General features: G+C 40.6%; 1 protein-coding gene across 2 annotated transcripts in view; it reads left to right on the top strand.

Annotated features, from left to right (window-relative positions):
- PPP4R3A (protein phosphatase 4 regulatory subunit 3A) overlaps positions 1-5,932 on the top strand; it is a 42,134-nt gene extending 36,202 nt beyond the window's left edge. Inside the window, exons 12-15 of one of the 2 annotated variants that reach the window (XM_049897902.1) lie at positions 257-399; positions 1,287-1,477; positions 1,914-2,140; positions 4,205-5,932. In XM_049897902.1, the coding sequence (XP_049753859.1) occupies positions 257-399; positions 1,287-1,477; positions 1,914-2,140; positions 4,205-4,315 (672 nt within the window). In that variant the 3' untranslated portion in view covers positions 4,316-5,932. The remainder of the gene's footprint in view (positions 1-256; positions 400-1,286; positions 1,478-1,913; positions 2,141-4,204) is intronic. The other variant, XM_049897903.1, reaches the window with a different exon arrangement.
- The last annotated feature ends 10,519 nt before the right edge of the window (positions 5,933-16,451 follow it).

Raw genomic sequence — 16,451 nt, 5'->3', positions numbered from 1 at the left:
ATTAGAATTAAGACTCACCCTACTCTGGTATGACCTCCTGAATTTAATAGGTAACACCTGCAGAGGTAAACCCTATTTCCCCAAACACGGTCACTTCAACATACGTTTTTAGGGGCTGCAATTCAATCCGTACCAATTGTGTAAAAATGTTATGAAATTAAACTCCTTTGGACAGGTTTATGAATTTACTAAAATTAAACCTCAACTTGCTAAAGTGTTTTCCTGTCTCAGTTTCTATTACATTTCTTTTCTGTAGGAAGATATAAAGTCATTAACTGCTCATGTAATTGAAAATTATTGGAAAGCACTGGAAGATGTAGATTATGTACAGACATTTAAAGGATTGAAACTGAGATTTGAACAACAAAGAGAAAGGCAAGATAATCCCAAACTTGACAGGTAAAAACTCCCGTATCAGCAGCAAGTTGTTCGGCGGTGGCCCTTTTTTATTTATTCAGTATTACTTGGCTTGGCGCCGGGGGGAGGAGGTGGGAGAGAACAGGCAGAGGTTCGCAGAAGTTAGAGTCTTCTGTAATAGTCAATGGAAGTGTTTTCCTGAAGGTGTAGGCAGACGTTAGTATGAGCTGCAGACCCTTCCTCAGGCCTGTATCAGGCTAAAAAGATCAGTTGCCTTCAAGTCAGCTCTGACTCATGGTGACCCCATGTGTGTCAGAATACAACTGTGTGCTCCATAGGGTTTTCAGTGGCTGAGTTTTGGGAAGTAATCACCATGCCATTCTTCTTAGGTGCCTCTTGGTGCCCTCCAGCCTTTCTTGTCGCAGCCTGGTGGGTTAACCATTTGAACCACCAGGGACGACTCTGTCAAGCTAGATAGTGAGGAATAAATACTATGTGGCAGTGAGCCTTCATGTGTTCAAAGCAAAATCAGAATATTATTAGCTTTGAATTATTTTAAAGTTACAATTTATTATAAAATCTTGTGCATTTTTCCAAATACCTGAATTCACATACTTATGTTGTATTACAAAATACGTAAATTATTCCTTGTTAATTTCTAATGTTAACAAGTTTAATAACTAATCTGTCACAATTTGGTAATATGAAATTTTATTCCACTAGTTACCATTAGATATGGTGTGGAGGGGGTGTTTTTTCATTACATTTTGGATAAAATCTATTTTTTTCATCAGCCTCAATGTATCTAAGAGCCTGTTTTATCCCCACCAATCTTTTAAAGACCACCTAGTTTGGAGTAGTATTTGAAGACTATCCAATAAAGTCCTCATGTGAGTGTGTTTATCCTACTTTCTTTTCTTTACTCATAGTATGCGTTCCATTTTGAGGAATCACAGATACCGAAGAGATGCCAGAACACTAGAGGACGAAGAGGAGATGTGGTTTAACACGGACGAAGATGACATTGAAGATGGAGAAGCTGTAGTGTCTCCATCTGACAAAGCTAAAAACGATGATGATATTATGGATCCAATAAGTAAATTCATGGAGAGGAAGAAATGTATGTGGGAAAGGCGGGCAAGGAGAGATGGCGGCTTTCTCACTCTAGCTTTATGCTTTATTTCTTGACAAAATGATTATTTTCGGCCTTAAATGTGTAATAACATAGATTTTAAAGGCACCATGGCCTTACAGATTGTGACTGAATAATTCTGTTGTGAAGGTACAGGCTCAGTGTTGTTAATTTGCCTTGGAGAAGGAAGGAGGACTGTAATACTTCAGGCGGGGTGGGAATACTGAATGTTGCCTTCCGTCTCAAGTAAAATGGAGTGGATAAGGAAGTTTAGTATTTTGCAGAGCTTTGTTCATAAATTGAACTTCAGTGTTGCTGCCCAACAAAAGAGTAACCTAGCTAATTGTGTCTTAGTGTCACCTCATTTTGGAGATTCAAAAGGAATGACTATGGTGATAATTATTGACAATATTCTTATCTTTAGTAAAAGAAAGTGAGGAAAAGGAGGTGCTTCTGAAAACGAACCTTTCTGGTCGGCAGAGCCCCAGTTTCAAGCTTTCCCTCTCTAGCGGGACAAAGACTAATCTCACCAGCCAGTCATCTGCAACGAATCTGCCTGGTTCTCCAGGATCACCTGGATCGCCAGGATCTCCAGGCTCTCCTGGATCTGTCCCTAAAAGTACATCTCAGACGGCAGCTATCACTACCAAGGTACACCTTCAACTCTCAGGCCTGCCTCGTAGCTTTCTCAACAATAACTGTGGCTGTTGTGACTGAGATGCCCTGTGGTTACTAGTCTCGTGGAGCTGAATTAACACTTGTGACCTAAAGGATAATTCACATGCACACTTACATATGAACTTATCTAAAAGTTGGGACATACCTGGAAGTTTTTATGACCAGTACAAAAGTCTGAATATATACTTTTGTTGTTGAGAATATACACAACAAAACATACACTCATTCAGCAGTTCTACATATACAATTCAGTCTGAATATATTATTTTGGTATTTTGTTTAGATCTGTATATGCCAAAACATTTTCAGACATTTTAAAGTTTTCAGTTATTCATTACTTTTATCTACTTTAATACCCAGATAAAGGCTTTGTGGGGAGAAGATAATCTATCCCTAACATTTCATATAAGAAAGGATAGAAATTTTTACACCCCAAATATGTAGGGAAGTTATAATCTAAGGGAAAAAAACAGTCCTTTTGGCTGCTTTATGCTGCCCCCCTCCCCGCAAGTCAAAATACATTAATTATTGGAGTAGCAATTACCAGATTAGCATTTGGGATTCACTAAATCAGGAATATGGAGTCTGGGTGTTGTAAACGGTTAAGCGCCCAACCAGCAGTTGGAAGGTTGACAGTTCCAGTCCACCTAAAGGCACCTCAGGAGACAGGCCTGGAGATCTGCTTCAGAAACATCACAGCCTTGAAAATCTTGTGGGGCAGTTCTACTCTGCACAGTGGTGTTGTCATGAGTTGGAACTGACTCAACTGCAGTGAACAACAATCTGCGTTTAAAAATTTTTAGTGCACTGTCTTTAAATAGTTTAAACAGTATGTTTCTGTCTCTGTTGGTTGTTAGGATTATAAATTTAAAATTTGTTTTTTATTTTTAAAGTTTTCCCTTATATAATTATATATGCTTATTAGGGGAAATGTAGGAAATTCATAAATTTAAAGTGCACATAATCCTACCACCCAGAAATAACCACAGTATTTTTTGTTTTGAATAATCTTTTACAGTATTTTTGGTGAACGTTTACACAGTAAATTAGGTTCCCATTTGACAGTTTCTACACAAATTGTTCAGTGGCATCGATTATATTTTTTACCAAGTGTCATTCTCATTATTTCCATTCTTGTTGTTCCATTTCCAGAAACCTAGTTTCCCTGCCCCATTATCTTCTCATGCTTGCTTTAGAGTAATTGTTGATCATTTGGCCTCATATAGGTGATTTTTTTTTAAATGATCACAGTGCTAACGGGTGGTAATCTTTATTTTATGAGCCAATCTATTATTTACCTTAAAGGTGACCTCAGGGAATAATTTTGGTTCAATGTTTAAAGGGTATCTCAGGGAGTTGGGGGAGTCCTCTACTGTCAACTGGTCCAGTAAATCTGGACTTTTTAAGAATTGGAGTTTTGTTCCACGTTTTTCTCCCATCCTCTCAGCATCCGTCTATACTAGCCCTGGGTAGAGTGGTCGGTAGTGGTACCCAGGCACCATCTAGTTCTTCTGGTCTCAGTAGGTAGGTGAGGTTGTGGCTCATGTACACTGTTAGTCCTGTAGGTTAATTTCTTCTCTGAATCTTTGGTTTTCTTCTCTCTCTTGCTCCTGATGAGTAGAGACCAGTATTTGTATCTTACATGGCTGCTTGCAAGCTTTTAAGATCCCATATACTACTCACCCAGCTAGGCTGTAGAACATAAACTTTATGAACTATATTGTGCCAATTGACTGAGTTCCACGAGACTGTGGTTCTAAGACTTCAAACTCAGCAAGCCTATCCAGCAAAAGGTTTGGTTATGTGTAAGAAGTATCCATAACTGCCCCCTATATGTTTTACTATAAATGTGAATATATGCATGCACACACATACCGAGTAGATACATGTATATACATACAGATATATCTGTAAATTTAACCACGAATTTCTTGGTGGTTGTTGCTGTTGAAACCACAGTTAATATATGTTGGGGAGGTCTGTATTTTTTCTCCAGACTTAAGTATGAATGTATTTTAAAATGTAGTGTTGTTACAGGGAGGCCTCGTGGGTCTGGTAGATTATCCTGATGATGATGAAGATGATGATGAGGATGAAGATAAGGAAGACACGCTACCATTGTCAAAGAAAGCAAAGTTTGAGTCATAATAATGGCTACATTCATTATCTGTTGAAAAACTGGTTCTTCACCCCTCCCCCCTACAAAATCCACAACAAAGCAGTGGTCTCTTGTGAATGACTGACACAGATCAGCCTCCTACACTTGACTTCTGCTCATCAAGTGCCAATTCAATGGAGCAGGAGGAGGGGGATAGTACACGTTAGGGGAAAGATACAAGCCTCTGAGCTCTTCAGCTTGGACCACACATTGCCCTTTTCTCAGGGAAGGAAATGGAAACAAAAAGCCAACAGGGCAGGGGTTTTTTAAGTGGAACTCTGGATTGACTGGTCAGTTGCTACAATCAGAACATGCTTTCCTGGACCATGTTTGAGACTCAGAAGAATGGGCTTTTCTGCCACAATTCTTCATGAGTTAAGAATGCCAGCAGTTTCTTTGTATAAAGAGACCTGCCTTTAAAATCATACATTCTGAACATTTTAGTCAAGCTACAACCGGTTTGGAAAACCTCTGTGGGGGAGGGGCGAATATAAAGTTTCCTCTTTTTTATCTGTTCCCTTTGCCCTTCAAACTGCAGATTTTTTTTAAAGTGGGGATTTGTCCCTACTTGATTAAAGATTGAGTGGAATTCTAGATGTGGTCATTTGTGTCATAATTTTTTTGTTTCATTTTGTTCTTGATTTGTTTTCTTCCCTGAGTGTATGTTTAGTTGTTGAGTATCTTATCTGGGACCATTAAAACTTTTTTTGATGTAATATAACCTAACGTTGTGCCGGTACCTGTTTTGCTATGTGTAATTTTTGTTCTACACCACAGTTCTTAATTTGTTTAGAGTTTTATGAAAGATGGTATAGTTTTTATTGACAAAAGCAAAGTAATCTTACAAATGTGCATACAAAAGCAATACTATTTTGTGACTAAATATTTTATATTAAAATTTACATCAGCAACTGTCTTGAGAATTCAGGGAAATAGAGTGGAATTTAAAACTTCAACACTTTTGTTAAACCTAGAGACGTGAAATTAGTATTCCAAAGAGATTCTGAAATTCCATATCTTGGAAAATGACGGTACATTAATCAAATTGAAGATGGATGATTTAAAAATAACATTTGACTTTTGGTGAAAAATAAAAAGAAAACTGAAGAGTAAGAGAAATTGTATTAGTTGTATGTTTTATTTTTTTAACTTCTCCCTTTGGAATACCAGTTTGAGCTGCAAGTGGTGCTTCCTAAATAAATCCCTGGCCAGAGGACCATCAGAGCCCCCTTAGTAGAACAGTATTTTTAAATAGGTTCTTTTTGTGGTGATAAAGTTCTTTCAAGGAAATGAAAATAAATATCTCGATTCCACATATCTTCACTTTTTTTCAGTGAAGATTTTAGAACTTGGACAATGTATCTGCAAGTGTGAATAATTCATATCCAGGAAAGAATACTTTAAGTATTATATACTTTAACTGATTACCTAACAAGCACCGTGTGCTTCTCTCTTAGCTTTCCCTTTTGCCTAGACCTCAGTACATTCTAATTTGTGGTACTAAAAACAAAGCTATATTGAATAGTTGGATAAAAACCCAGAAAATGACAGCCTTGCTACAGTCTGATTATTTTTTTTAATAACAAAACTTTGGATGCTTAATTATAAGAAATTAAGTGTATTTCACTGGAGCATAGCACCACTTCGAGTCACAAGTTTTGGCTATTAATATTTGAAGTTAATCATCTTGAAATAAAGAGAAGAAAACTCAGTAGGATCTAAGTTAATTATACTACTGTCTTCCTTTGTTACCTAGAAAGTACCATGTGAAGTAATGATTGTGCCTTAAACGTCCAATTTAAACTGACCTCTCTGACTCCTGAAATGCTTGCTTTGGTATCCTGAGTGTCCATGGATAGAGGGGAGACGCACCATCTGCCTTCGTAAATTGTGGTGTGCCAAACAAAGGCAGCTGGTGGCACAAACGGTTAAGTGCTCGACTACTAGCCGAGAGGTTGGCTGTTCAAACCCACCCAGAGGCATCTCAGAAGACAGGCCTGACAGTCTACTTCCAACCAGCCTTGAAAATCCTGTGGAACGGTTCTACTCTGCACACCTGGGGTCACCATGAGTTGCAATCGACTCAACAGCAGCTAACAACGTGTCAAATAGATATTAACTTTTGGCCTTCCACATTTATGAGATGCCTTTTCATTGAACTGCTGCATTCAACTTAGTGATTACGGTTACTGAAGCAGAAACCTCACAAAGTGTTCCTAAAACAGTAGGAGAAACGAGGTCTCAAATAGCTTATGGAGGAATATGGTGACAAATCACAAGAAATACGCAGTCCCATGATTCGAGAATTCACAATCTTCATCGTAGATATTATCTTGACAACTGACATGAATATAGATGTTATCTTCCACTGTAATGATATTATTGGTTCTTTTGCTCATTTTGCAGTGTTTGAAATGAAAAACAATTTTCACCTTGCAGAGTGTTTACAGTTCCTGAAAAAGACTTAGAATTACTGCAGAAAACACCCTGATACCTCACCTTGTCCAGAGATGCTACCCTGCTGTTTCTTAAACGAGTGTGGCCTGCCGGTTTTTCCCTGCCTGATGGTACTCATATCTTGCATGTAATTTTCTTTGGAATTCCAATTTGCAAGTGAATTTCTTGTAAAAGCCTGAGGGTAGCTCTATGAAATGGGGGAGGGAGAGATTCCTACTGTTGTTTCTGTTCTTAAGTAGTGGTCTTTATAAAGGCTGCAAGATGAGTACAGCAAAGAATTTAAACTGGAAGATTTTTTTAAATGGCACCCTTTTCAGGCTGTCAACCGATTTCTAGTACTTACTGTAAATAAATAAATGGCCCTGGTAAAATCTGTCCCTCTTGGAGGAAAATTTAAGACCAAAATTCCTAAATACAAGGTTATATTAACTTTTTCTCAAGCAAGAGGTCTATAAAAACAGATTTTTACGGGATGGATTTATAATCCATTATACTAGGAGTTTGAAGCAACATGAGGAAGGGCGGTAATGGTATGTTGTGATAGCCAGTGCTGAATCAGTTTGATTTTTCTCTTTTGGGCCTTAATGCCTCATCTTTATAATGATAAATCTGAATGACAACTTGCAGAAAGGCTGTCTTGAGATAAATGATTTAACTACTAGAGTCAGATGTCTTCTTACTTAAAATGGCTCTGGTTGGAGAGACAACTTTCCTTGACCTTTTCGCTCTCCCAGGTGAAAGCTCCTCCATGGATACTCATAAGGAATAGTGAGTACTTTAACTTGTTAGATGGGTTTTTTTTTTTTTTAATTTCCTTCTACCCCCATCATTCAAAAAAACCCTGCTCTGTTGTAGGCCACACTCCCTGCAAATTCGGTGGGCCCTTTTCCATCCTTGTGTTACTTGACCCTTAGGCAGCATTTGCTACCAACCACTCTTCTTGATACTTTCTCTTGACTTGCTGTAGCCTACAGCCTTCCTGTAACGCTATATGCTTTAACATTTCTGATCTATCTTTGGATGACTCTCCTTCCTTACCCCTCAAATGCTGGGATCCAAATATCTTTGGCACGCTTAGAAAGCCTGGCCACAGTGATATCCATGGGCCCCTTCGTGTGCCCTAAAAGACTCGTGCCTTCCTCTACTGTACCCCTTTTCTTGAATCTTCTCCCTGCCTTGTGTGCTGATAAACTCATACTCATCTTTTAACATTCAGCAGTGTTCCCCTGACACTCCTTCCTTGAAGGAAGAGGTTGTATATTTTTCAGCTTTTTATCTCTAGCTCCTAGCATAACAGTAACTCACAGGTGAGTATCGGGCAGTGTTTACTGGGTGAATGAAGGGGAGACAGTAATGTGCACACACAATGTACAGAATGAGAAAGTTCCAGCTGATGCCTTCCCATAGTTGAGTTTGACTCATTCTTGACTCAAGACCTCTGTCCTTGGTAACTGAGCATGAGGGCAGTTCTATGAACCTAAAATACCCACTTGGTGTTACTAACCTATCTTGAGTCATTTCAGCAACTAAAATGCCTTTCCTGGTCTAGGCATCCCTGGTCCCAGCACCTCTGGCTACTTAGCTATCTTACAGATCTCTGATCTTCACATTACAGGCCCCTGCCTTTTATCTCTGGATCTAGCCATGACCTATAGGTTTCACAGACCACTCATCTATTAGTCTGATGTTTAATACGTCTTGTGCTCTTAAACATTTACATCTTTCTGTATTTCCGGGAATGGGAGCTCCTACCAGGTCCAGATCTTTGTGATTCTCTGTACAGCTATTAATACACCACAGGTAGTGGGTATCTGGTGGTAATCATTCAGCAGACAGATTGAATAGATTTCTATTACAGATTGAGCAGACACTTTTTTACATCACCTACCATCCACTGCCATCGAGTTGGTTTTGACTCATAGCAGCCCTTTAAGGACAGTACAACTGCCCCATAGGGTTTCCAAGGCTGTAAATCCTTACGGAAGCAGACTGCCACATCTTTCTCCTGTGGAGCTGCTGGTGGATTGAAACAGCCGACCTTTTGGTTAGCAGCTGAGTGCTTTAACCACTGTGCCACGAGGGCTCCCTTTTACACTTTTTTTTTTGTAACAGTGATGATAAAAGGGATTAGTTTTCTTCACGAAGAGGAAACTCTGATTTTAGATAAAGGGCTTAAAAACAAATGTGATCACCAGAAAAGTTATAGCACTTCATTGTAGAATTAAATACCTTTATGCAAGCACGTGTATCTACTATCATGATATCTGATATAGAAAAAAACAGAGCAATTACATAATGCCACTGTTAAAAGAATTTTCGATTTTCTCAATCTCACTTCTAAAGCACTACTCTGGAGGAAGGTGAGATAATGACACCCTTGACTAACCAACCTCCACGACGACTCTGGTTGGCTAGTACTGTGAGAGGTAGGAATCCCGCCAAAACTAAGAGCCCAGAAAAAAATTGGCCTTTAAAGTTTCTGGGATGACTTTCTAAAAGTTAAGGTAGAGAATATGAGGAATTACTAATGAAAACCTTCACCCAAAGGTCCCCACTCAAACACTGAGTAGAAAAGACTGGAATAGAGTGGGTGCAGAATCACAGAGAAGGCTAAATGAGCATGATGCTAGATTGTCTTTGTTTTTTAACTTCCACCCGCACCATGTGAAAAAAAAAAAAAAAAAAACCTGCTCTGGTGTAGGTCACATCCTACCTTATCACAGCATGTGCTCCCATGCTTAGTGATTGATCAATTGATTCTAAGAGCAGATTTTAAGAAAACAGTCAGAAGTTGGGAACGGAGACAATAGAGTATAACGGCAAAAGCATGGTCAGAAAGACCTGGTTTTGAATTCTTTGTAAGCCTTGTTTCCTCATCTGTGATGGCAATAAAGTCTATGAGACAACTGTGAGGACTGTAGAATAGATGTATATATAAAGCACCTATCCAATGTGTGGCACATGGTAGGTACTCAACAGATGCTAACTAGTTAAATTAATGGAAGCTATATCATTAATACAGTCCAAACCTGGGAGGAGATGGCCATGGTCCAAACCTGGAAGGAGATGGCCATGGTACTTTCTCTTTAAAATCTGAAGCTATCTACTTTTAGAAATCAACCAAAGTCTATGTGATATAGGTCAAAACTTTTGATTACACAATATAGCAGTTATAAATCCAAGAATGGCAGATTAAGGAACTTCACAAATCCTCTGCCCAAAAAGCAATGATAAAACTGGGCAAAACTGTCAAAACCAGCCCTTTCAGGGCTCTGGAAACCAACCAAAGGCATGTAACAAATTAGGAAGCATTTATTCAAGAACTACTGAGTCTCAGGTAAGAAGAGTGGGAGCCTATGGCATTTTAACCTGGGGTTGCTCCCACTCCCTTGCCCCAGCTCTCAATCAGCTAGTAAAATGCAGTAAATTACTTAATATGGCCCTTCTAGCCATGCGTTGCCTTGTGACTCCCACAAAACGACTGAGTGGGACTATGCAAGTAAGGTGCTTGTGGCCCACCAAGGGGATTGGACAGCTTGCTAACAATGCAAGTAAGATGCATGGCACCCTGGTGGGGTGGAACCATGGCCACCATGTAAATAAGGTGTATGGAACCCTAACAAGGGAATTGGTCAGTTTTGCCATCACGCTAGGCTTAAAATGAGCCATCCCAGGGGCAGAAAGGGAGACCTCACTACCATCAAGAAAGAAGAGCTGAGAGTATAGAGAGCATCCTTTGGACCTGGAGTCCCTGTGCTGACAACCTCCTAGACCCAGGAGACAGAGAGCTGTAACAATGGAGACAGTGAGAAGTGGTGGCAGAGAAGTGGCAGGAGCAGAACCAGGAGACCAGCTTGAGATGGTGCAGTGGGCTTCCCAGCCTACGGTGCTCAGCGTGCTAACCCATGGCGTGACAGAGCTGAACACCTTTGAGCAGGAGGCTTCCTGGCAGAATTGGATGCCTCCAGGCAATTACTGGAGGATCTGAAGGGCTCTGTAACACTTGATTGAGCAGAGCAGAGACCAGGCCAAGAGCCAAGGGCTGAGAGAAGGAGCCTGTCTTCAGGGGACGGAGAGTAGGCCTGCAAGGTTGAGAGGAGCTGAGAGAGCTGTCCTGCACTGAAGAAGGGAGACTTTGGCTACATGCCTTCTGACCCCAATCCTGATTTGGAGCTTGTTCCTGATCCTGAATTGTAACCTGTTACTTCCCTAATAAGCCCCGTAACTGTAAGATTGGTCTGTGAGTTCTGTGTGACCATTGCAATGAAATATGGAACTCAACAGGGAAGTAGAGTGCTGTGGGAGGGACGGCTGCTGTCAGAATTGGTGAAAAGGTTGGAGGATGGAGGTATGTTTAACCTCCATCTCACAGGAATCGGCCTTGGGCTGATGATGATTCTCCTTCCCCCTTGTGAAGTTGACAGAGGACCTCTGACATTGCCTTGCCGTTTTTACAGCTAGGTAATCCTAGCAGGACAAGCCATGAAAAGAAGAAGCTTGGCTGCTGGAGTAGCTGACTTGATTTGGAGCGGAGGGAAGGAAAAAAAAAAAAAAATCCACAGCCTTGGTTGCTCATGGGAACACCAGCAATTTCAGTAGCAAATGAAAAGGGAAGGCGAATGTCAGATAGCCTGGAGCTGCAACCCTGACTGGTGCAAGCAATAGACCAGCAGAAGAGTGAGAAATTTAGCATAGAGATTGGGTAAGGAGATGGCCACAGTGGGCCTTGAGCTCCACAAAGTCCTGGGGTCTGGGAGCCTGTGAGCACTGAGCTGAGACTGCACAAGGCCTCAGCTGCAACCCACAGCCCTGGAAGAGCATGAGGCGCGGTGCCTGTGCAGAGAAGACAAGAGAAAGCCCAGTGTAAAAGTAAAGCCCAGGGCGGTCTTGTAAACTGCCTGAACTTCTAGTGCATTCCCCAACCCATACACATCCATCGGCAAAGGGTAGAAGCCATACTACTCAGGGTATTTGAGTAACCTCTGACTATAATCACTGACTGGACATTAAGCTAGCTGTCACAGGTTTTATATTATAAAACACAAAAATATAAAAAAGATGGGGCGAATAAATAATGTTTTAAAAGATGTATTACCTGTGCAAAAAACTTTTTGCCCTATATTATGACTCATTATTTTTGAAAATCTTTTCCTTTTGTTATCGTACTTTAGATGAAGGTTTACAGAGCAAATTAGTTTCTCATTAAATAATATACATATTGTTTTGTGACACTGGTTGTCAACCCTACATGTCAACGCTCTCCCCTTCTAGACCTTGGGTTCCCCACTACCAGCTTTCCTGTCCCCTCCTGCCTTCTCATCCTTGTCCCTGGGCTGGTGCACCCATTTAGTCTCGTTTTGTTTTATGGGCCTGTCTAATCTTTGGCTGAAGGGTGAACCTCAGGAGTGACTTCAGAACTGAGTTAAAAAGGGTGTCCCGGGGGATAAACTGAATGCTTCGAAGGTCAGCAGAGCAAGGGCGGGGATTTGGGGACTATGGCTTAAGGGAACTTCCAAGTCAATTGGCAAAATAATTCTATTATGAAAACATTCTGCATCCCACTTTGAAGTGTGGCGTCTGGGGTCTTAAATGCTAACAAGCGGCCATCTAAGATCCATCAATTGGTCTCAACCCACCTGGATCAAAGGAGAATGAAGAACACCAAGGTCACATGGTAACTATGAGCCCAAGAGACAGAAAGGGCCACATGAACCAGAGACTTACATCACCCTGAGACCAGAAGAACTAGATGGTGCCCGGCCATAACTGATGACTGCCTTGACAGGGAGCACAACAGAGAACCCCTGACGGCGCAGGAGAACAGTGGGATGCAGACCACAAATTCTCATAAAAAGACCAGACTTAATAGTCTGATTGAGACTAGAAGAATCCCGGCGGTCATGGTCCCCAAACCTTCTGTGGGCCCAGGACAGGAACCATTCCCAAAGACAACTCATCAGACATGGGAGGGACTGGACAATGGGCTGGAAAGAGATGCTGATGAAGAGTGAGCTACTTGTATCAGGTGGATACCTGAGACTGTGTTGGCATCTCCTGTCTGGAGGGGAGATGGGAGGGTAGAGAGGGTTAGAAACTGGCAAAATGGTCACGAAAGGAAAGACTGGAAGGAGGGAGCGGGCTGACTCATTAGGGGGAGAGTAAGTGGGAGTATGGGGTAAGGTATATAAAAGCTTGTATGTGACAGACTGACTTGATTTGTAAACTTTCACTTAAAGCACAATAAAAATTATTTTACAAGAAAAAAGGGTGTCCAGGGTCCATACTCTCAGGGTTTCTCCAGTCTCTGTCAGACGAGTATGTCTGGTCTTTTTTTGTGAGTTAGAATTTTGTTCTACATTTTTCTCTAGCTCTGTCTGTGACCCTCTATTATGATCCTGCCAGAGCAGTCAGTGGTGGTAGCCAGGCACCACCTAGTTGTGCTGGGCTCAGTCTAGTGGAGGCTGTGGTACTTATGGTCCATTAGTCCTTTGGACTAATCTCTTTTTGAAAATCTTGATTACACTTTGTGACAAGAAATGTGAAGGTTCTAACTCTAATTGGAAAAAGATAAAAAAGGATAAAAGGCTGACCACGGTATTAAGGAGGTTTTACTACCAGAGAACCAGAGAACCCCTAAACCTGGGGGGGGGGGGCGGGGAGGGGAGAGCTTGGACTGTTCAAGCCCTAAAGCAAGAGCAGCAGACTGTTAAAGTAGTACATCCCAAGAAGGGGAATCTTCCCCAGTGCCCTTTCCAGATGGGGCCATGAGGACAATGGAAGGGGTGATCTCTCTAAGAACAGAACTAGAGGCACAGACATGATGAACAAGCCACCAATTCCACTGCCAGGGCCAGGAGACCTAGCTATTCCTGTCCAGTAGAGTATGTCAGCTATGGACCAGTGATACTGAGTGTTGTTTCCAAACTTTCCCTGTTGCAAATGGAAGTGTTTCTCTTGTGTCTTTGCCATCAACACGAGAACATGCTTAGGGCTAGCATGCTGATTGATGAGCAAAGCTATCACTAATCAAAAGAAAACTGGAGTGCCTATATTAACTTCAGATAAAGTAGACTTCAGAATGAGAAACATCAGGAATAAAGAGGGACAGTAGGTAATGATATCGTTGTTGTTATTAGGTGCCATCACCTCATGGCAACCCTAGGTACAAGAGAATGAAACACTGCCCAGTCTTGTGCCATCCTCACAACTGTTGTTATATTTGAATCCATTGTTGCAATCACTATGTCAGTCCATCTTGTTGACGGTCTTCCTCTTTATCACTGACCCTCTACCTTACCAAGCATGATATCCTTCTTCAGGGACTGGCCCCTTCTAATGATGTATCCAAAGTAAGCAAGATGAACTTTCACGGTCCTTGCTTCTCAGGAGCTTTCTGGCTGTACTTCTTCCAAGACGGTTGTGTTCATTCTTCTGGAAGCACACAGTATCTTCAATATTCTTTGCCAACGCTATAATTCAAGTGCATCAATTCTTCTTCGGTCTTCCTTATTCATTGTTCAGTTTTCACACGCATATGAGGTGACTGAAAACACCATGGCTTGGGTCAGGCATACCTTAGTCCTCAAAGTGACATCTTTGTTTTTTAGTATTTTAAAGGGATCTTTTGCAGCAGATTTCCCCAATGTACTACATCGTTTGGATTTTTCTTTTTTTTTTAATTTTGTTTGTAATTTTTTTTATTCTGCTTTAGGTGAAAGTTTACAGCTCATGTAAATTTCTCATACAAAAATTTGTACACATATTGTTTTGTGACATCAGCTGCAATCCCCCCAATGTGACAGCACACTCCCTCACCCCCAGGTTCCCTGTGTCCTTTTGACCAGTTCCTGTCCCTTCCTGCCTTCTCATCCTGCTTTTGGACAGAAGCTGCCCATTTGGTCTCGTGTATCTGATTGAACTAAGAAGCACGTTCCTCACTGTTGCTTCCATGGGCTTTGCTTACGGAACCAAATAAAACAAAATCCTTGACAACCTCAATCTTTTCTCTGTTTATGCTTATTGGTCCAGTTGTGAGAACTTTTCTTTTTCTTGAGGTGTAATCCATACTGAAAGCTGGAGTCTTTGATTTTCATCACTAAGTGCTTCAAGTCCTCTTTGCTTTTGGCAAGCAAAGTTGTGTCACCTGCATAACGCAGGTTGTTAATGAGTCTTCCTCCAATCCTGATGCTGCATTCTTTTTCATATAGTCCAGCTTCTAAGATTATTTGCTCAGCATACAGACTGAATAAGTATGGTAAAAGGACACAACCCAAGAAGACATAACAATTCTAAATATATACAGACCTAACTGAGTTCCAAAATACATAAAGCAAAAATTGATAGAAATGAAAGGAGAAATAGAAAAATCCGGTTATAATTGGAGACTTCACCCTTCTTTCAGCAATAGCTCAAACAAGTGACAGAAGGTCAGTAATGATGAGTCCTGAACAACCCTATCAACTAACCTGACATTACTGACGCTTATAGAACACTCCACCCAGAATACTTAATCTTTTCAAGTGTACATGGAGCATTCACTAAGATAGACCATATTCTGGGCCATAAACAAACCATAAAAATGTAAAAGAATGAAAATAATACAAAATATGTTCTCTGACCATAACAAAAATAAATTAGAAATGAGAACGATACCCAGAAAACTCCCAAATATCTGGAAATTAAACCACTAGCTTTCAAAATAACACATGGGTCAAAGAGTTAGTCACAAGAGAAATCAGAAAATATTCTCAACAGAATGAAAGTGAAAACTGAACATATCAAAATTTGTGGAATACAGCTAAAGAAGTGTAGAGAGAAACTTGGAGCACAAAGATCTCAAATCAGCGATCTAAGCTTCCACTTTAAGAAATCAGAAAAGAAGAGGAAAGTAAACCCAAATTAAGCAGAAGAAAATAATAAAGAGCAAAAATCAATGAAATTAAGAATAGGAAAAAAAAAAAGAAAAATTTTTTTCTTTGAAAAACAAAAATCAATGAAGTTGATAAACATCTAGCCAGACTGACTAAGGAAAAAAAGAGGGAAGAAACAAATTAACAAAAGCAGAAATGAAAGAGGGAAGGAACATAATGCAAACCCAAAACCCATTAAACCCACTGCCATCAAGTCGATTCTGACTCACGGCAACCCTACAGGACAGAGTCGAACTGCTCCATAGTAGAACTGCCCCACAGGGTTTCCAAGGCCGTAAATCAGACTGCCACATCTTTCTCCCCCTCGTGGGTTCAAACCACGGACCTTACCGTTAGCAGCTGAGCACTTTGACCAGTGTGTCACCAGGGCTCCTATATTAAAAGAATAATAAGGGAATACTATGAGCAACTCTGTGTCCATAAATTTGACAATTTAGATGAGATGGAGAAACTCCTCCAAAGACACAAACTACTAAAGCTTGTTCAAAAAGAAATACATAACCTGAACAGTGCATAGCTATCAAAGAAATTCACTTTGTAGTTCAAAATCTTCCAGCAAAGAAAACTTCAGGCCTAGATGTCATCAATGGCAAACTCTACCGATAATGTAAGGAAGAAATAATGCCAATTCTACACAAACTCTACTAGGGTACAAAACAGGGAGGGACACTTCCCAAGTCATTTTATGAGGCCAGTTTTATTACCATGACTTCAAAACCAGACAAACATGTTACAGAAA

The sequence above is a fragment of the Elephas maximus genome, chromosome 10, assembly GCF_024166365.1.
Source record: "Elephas maximus indicus isolate mEleMax1 chromosome 10, mEleMax1 primary haplotype, whole genome shotgun sequence".
Classification (NCBI taxonomy): domain Eukaryota; kingdom Metazoa; phylum Chordata; class Mammalia; order Proboscidea; family Elephantidae; genus Elephas; species Elephas maximus.
This window is presented reverse-complemented; position numbering and strand designations above follow the sequence as displayed.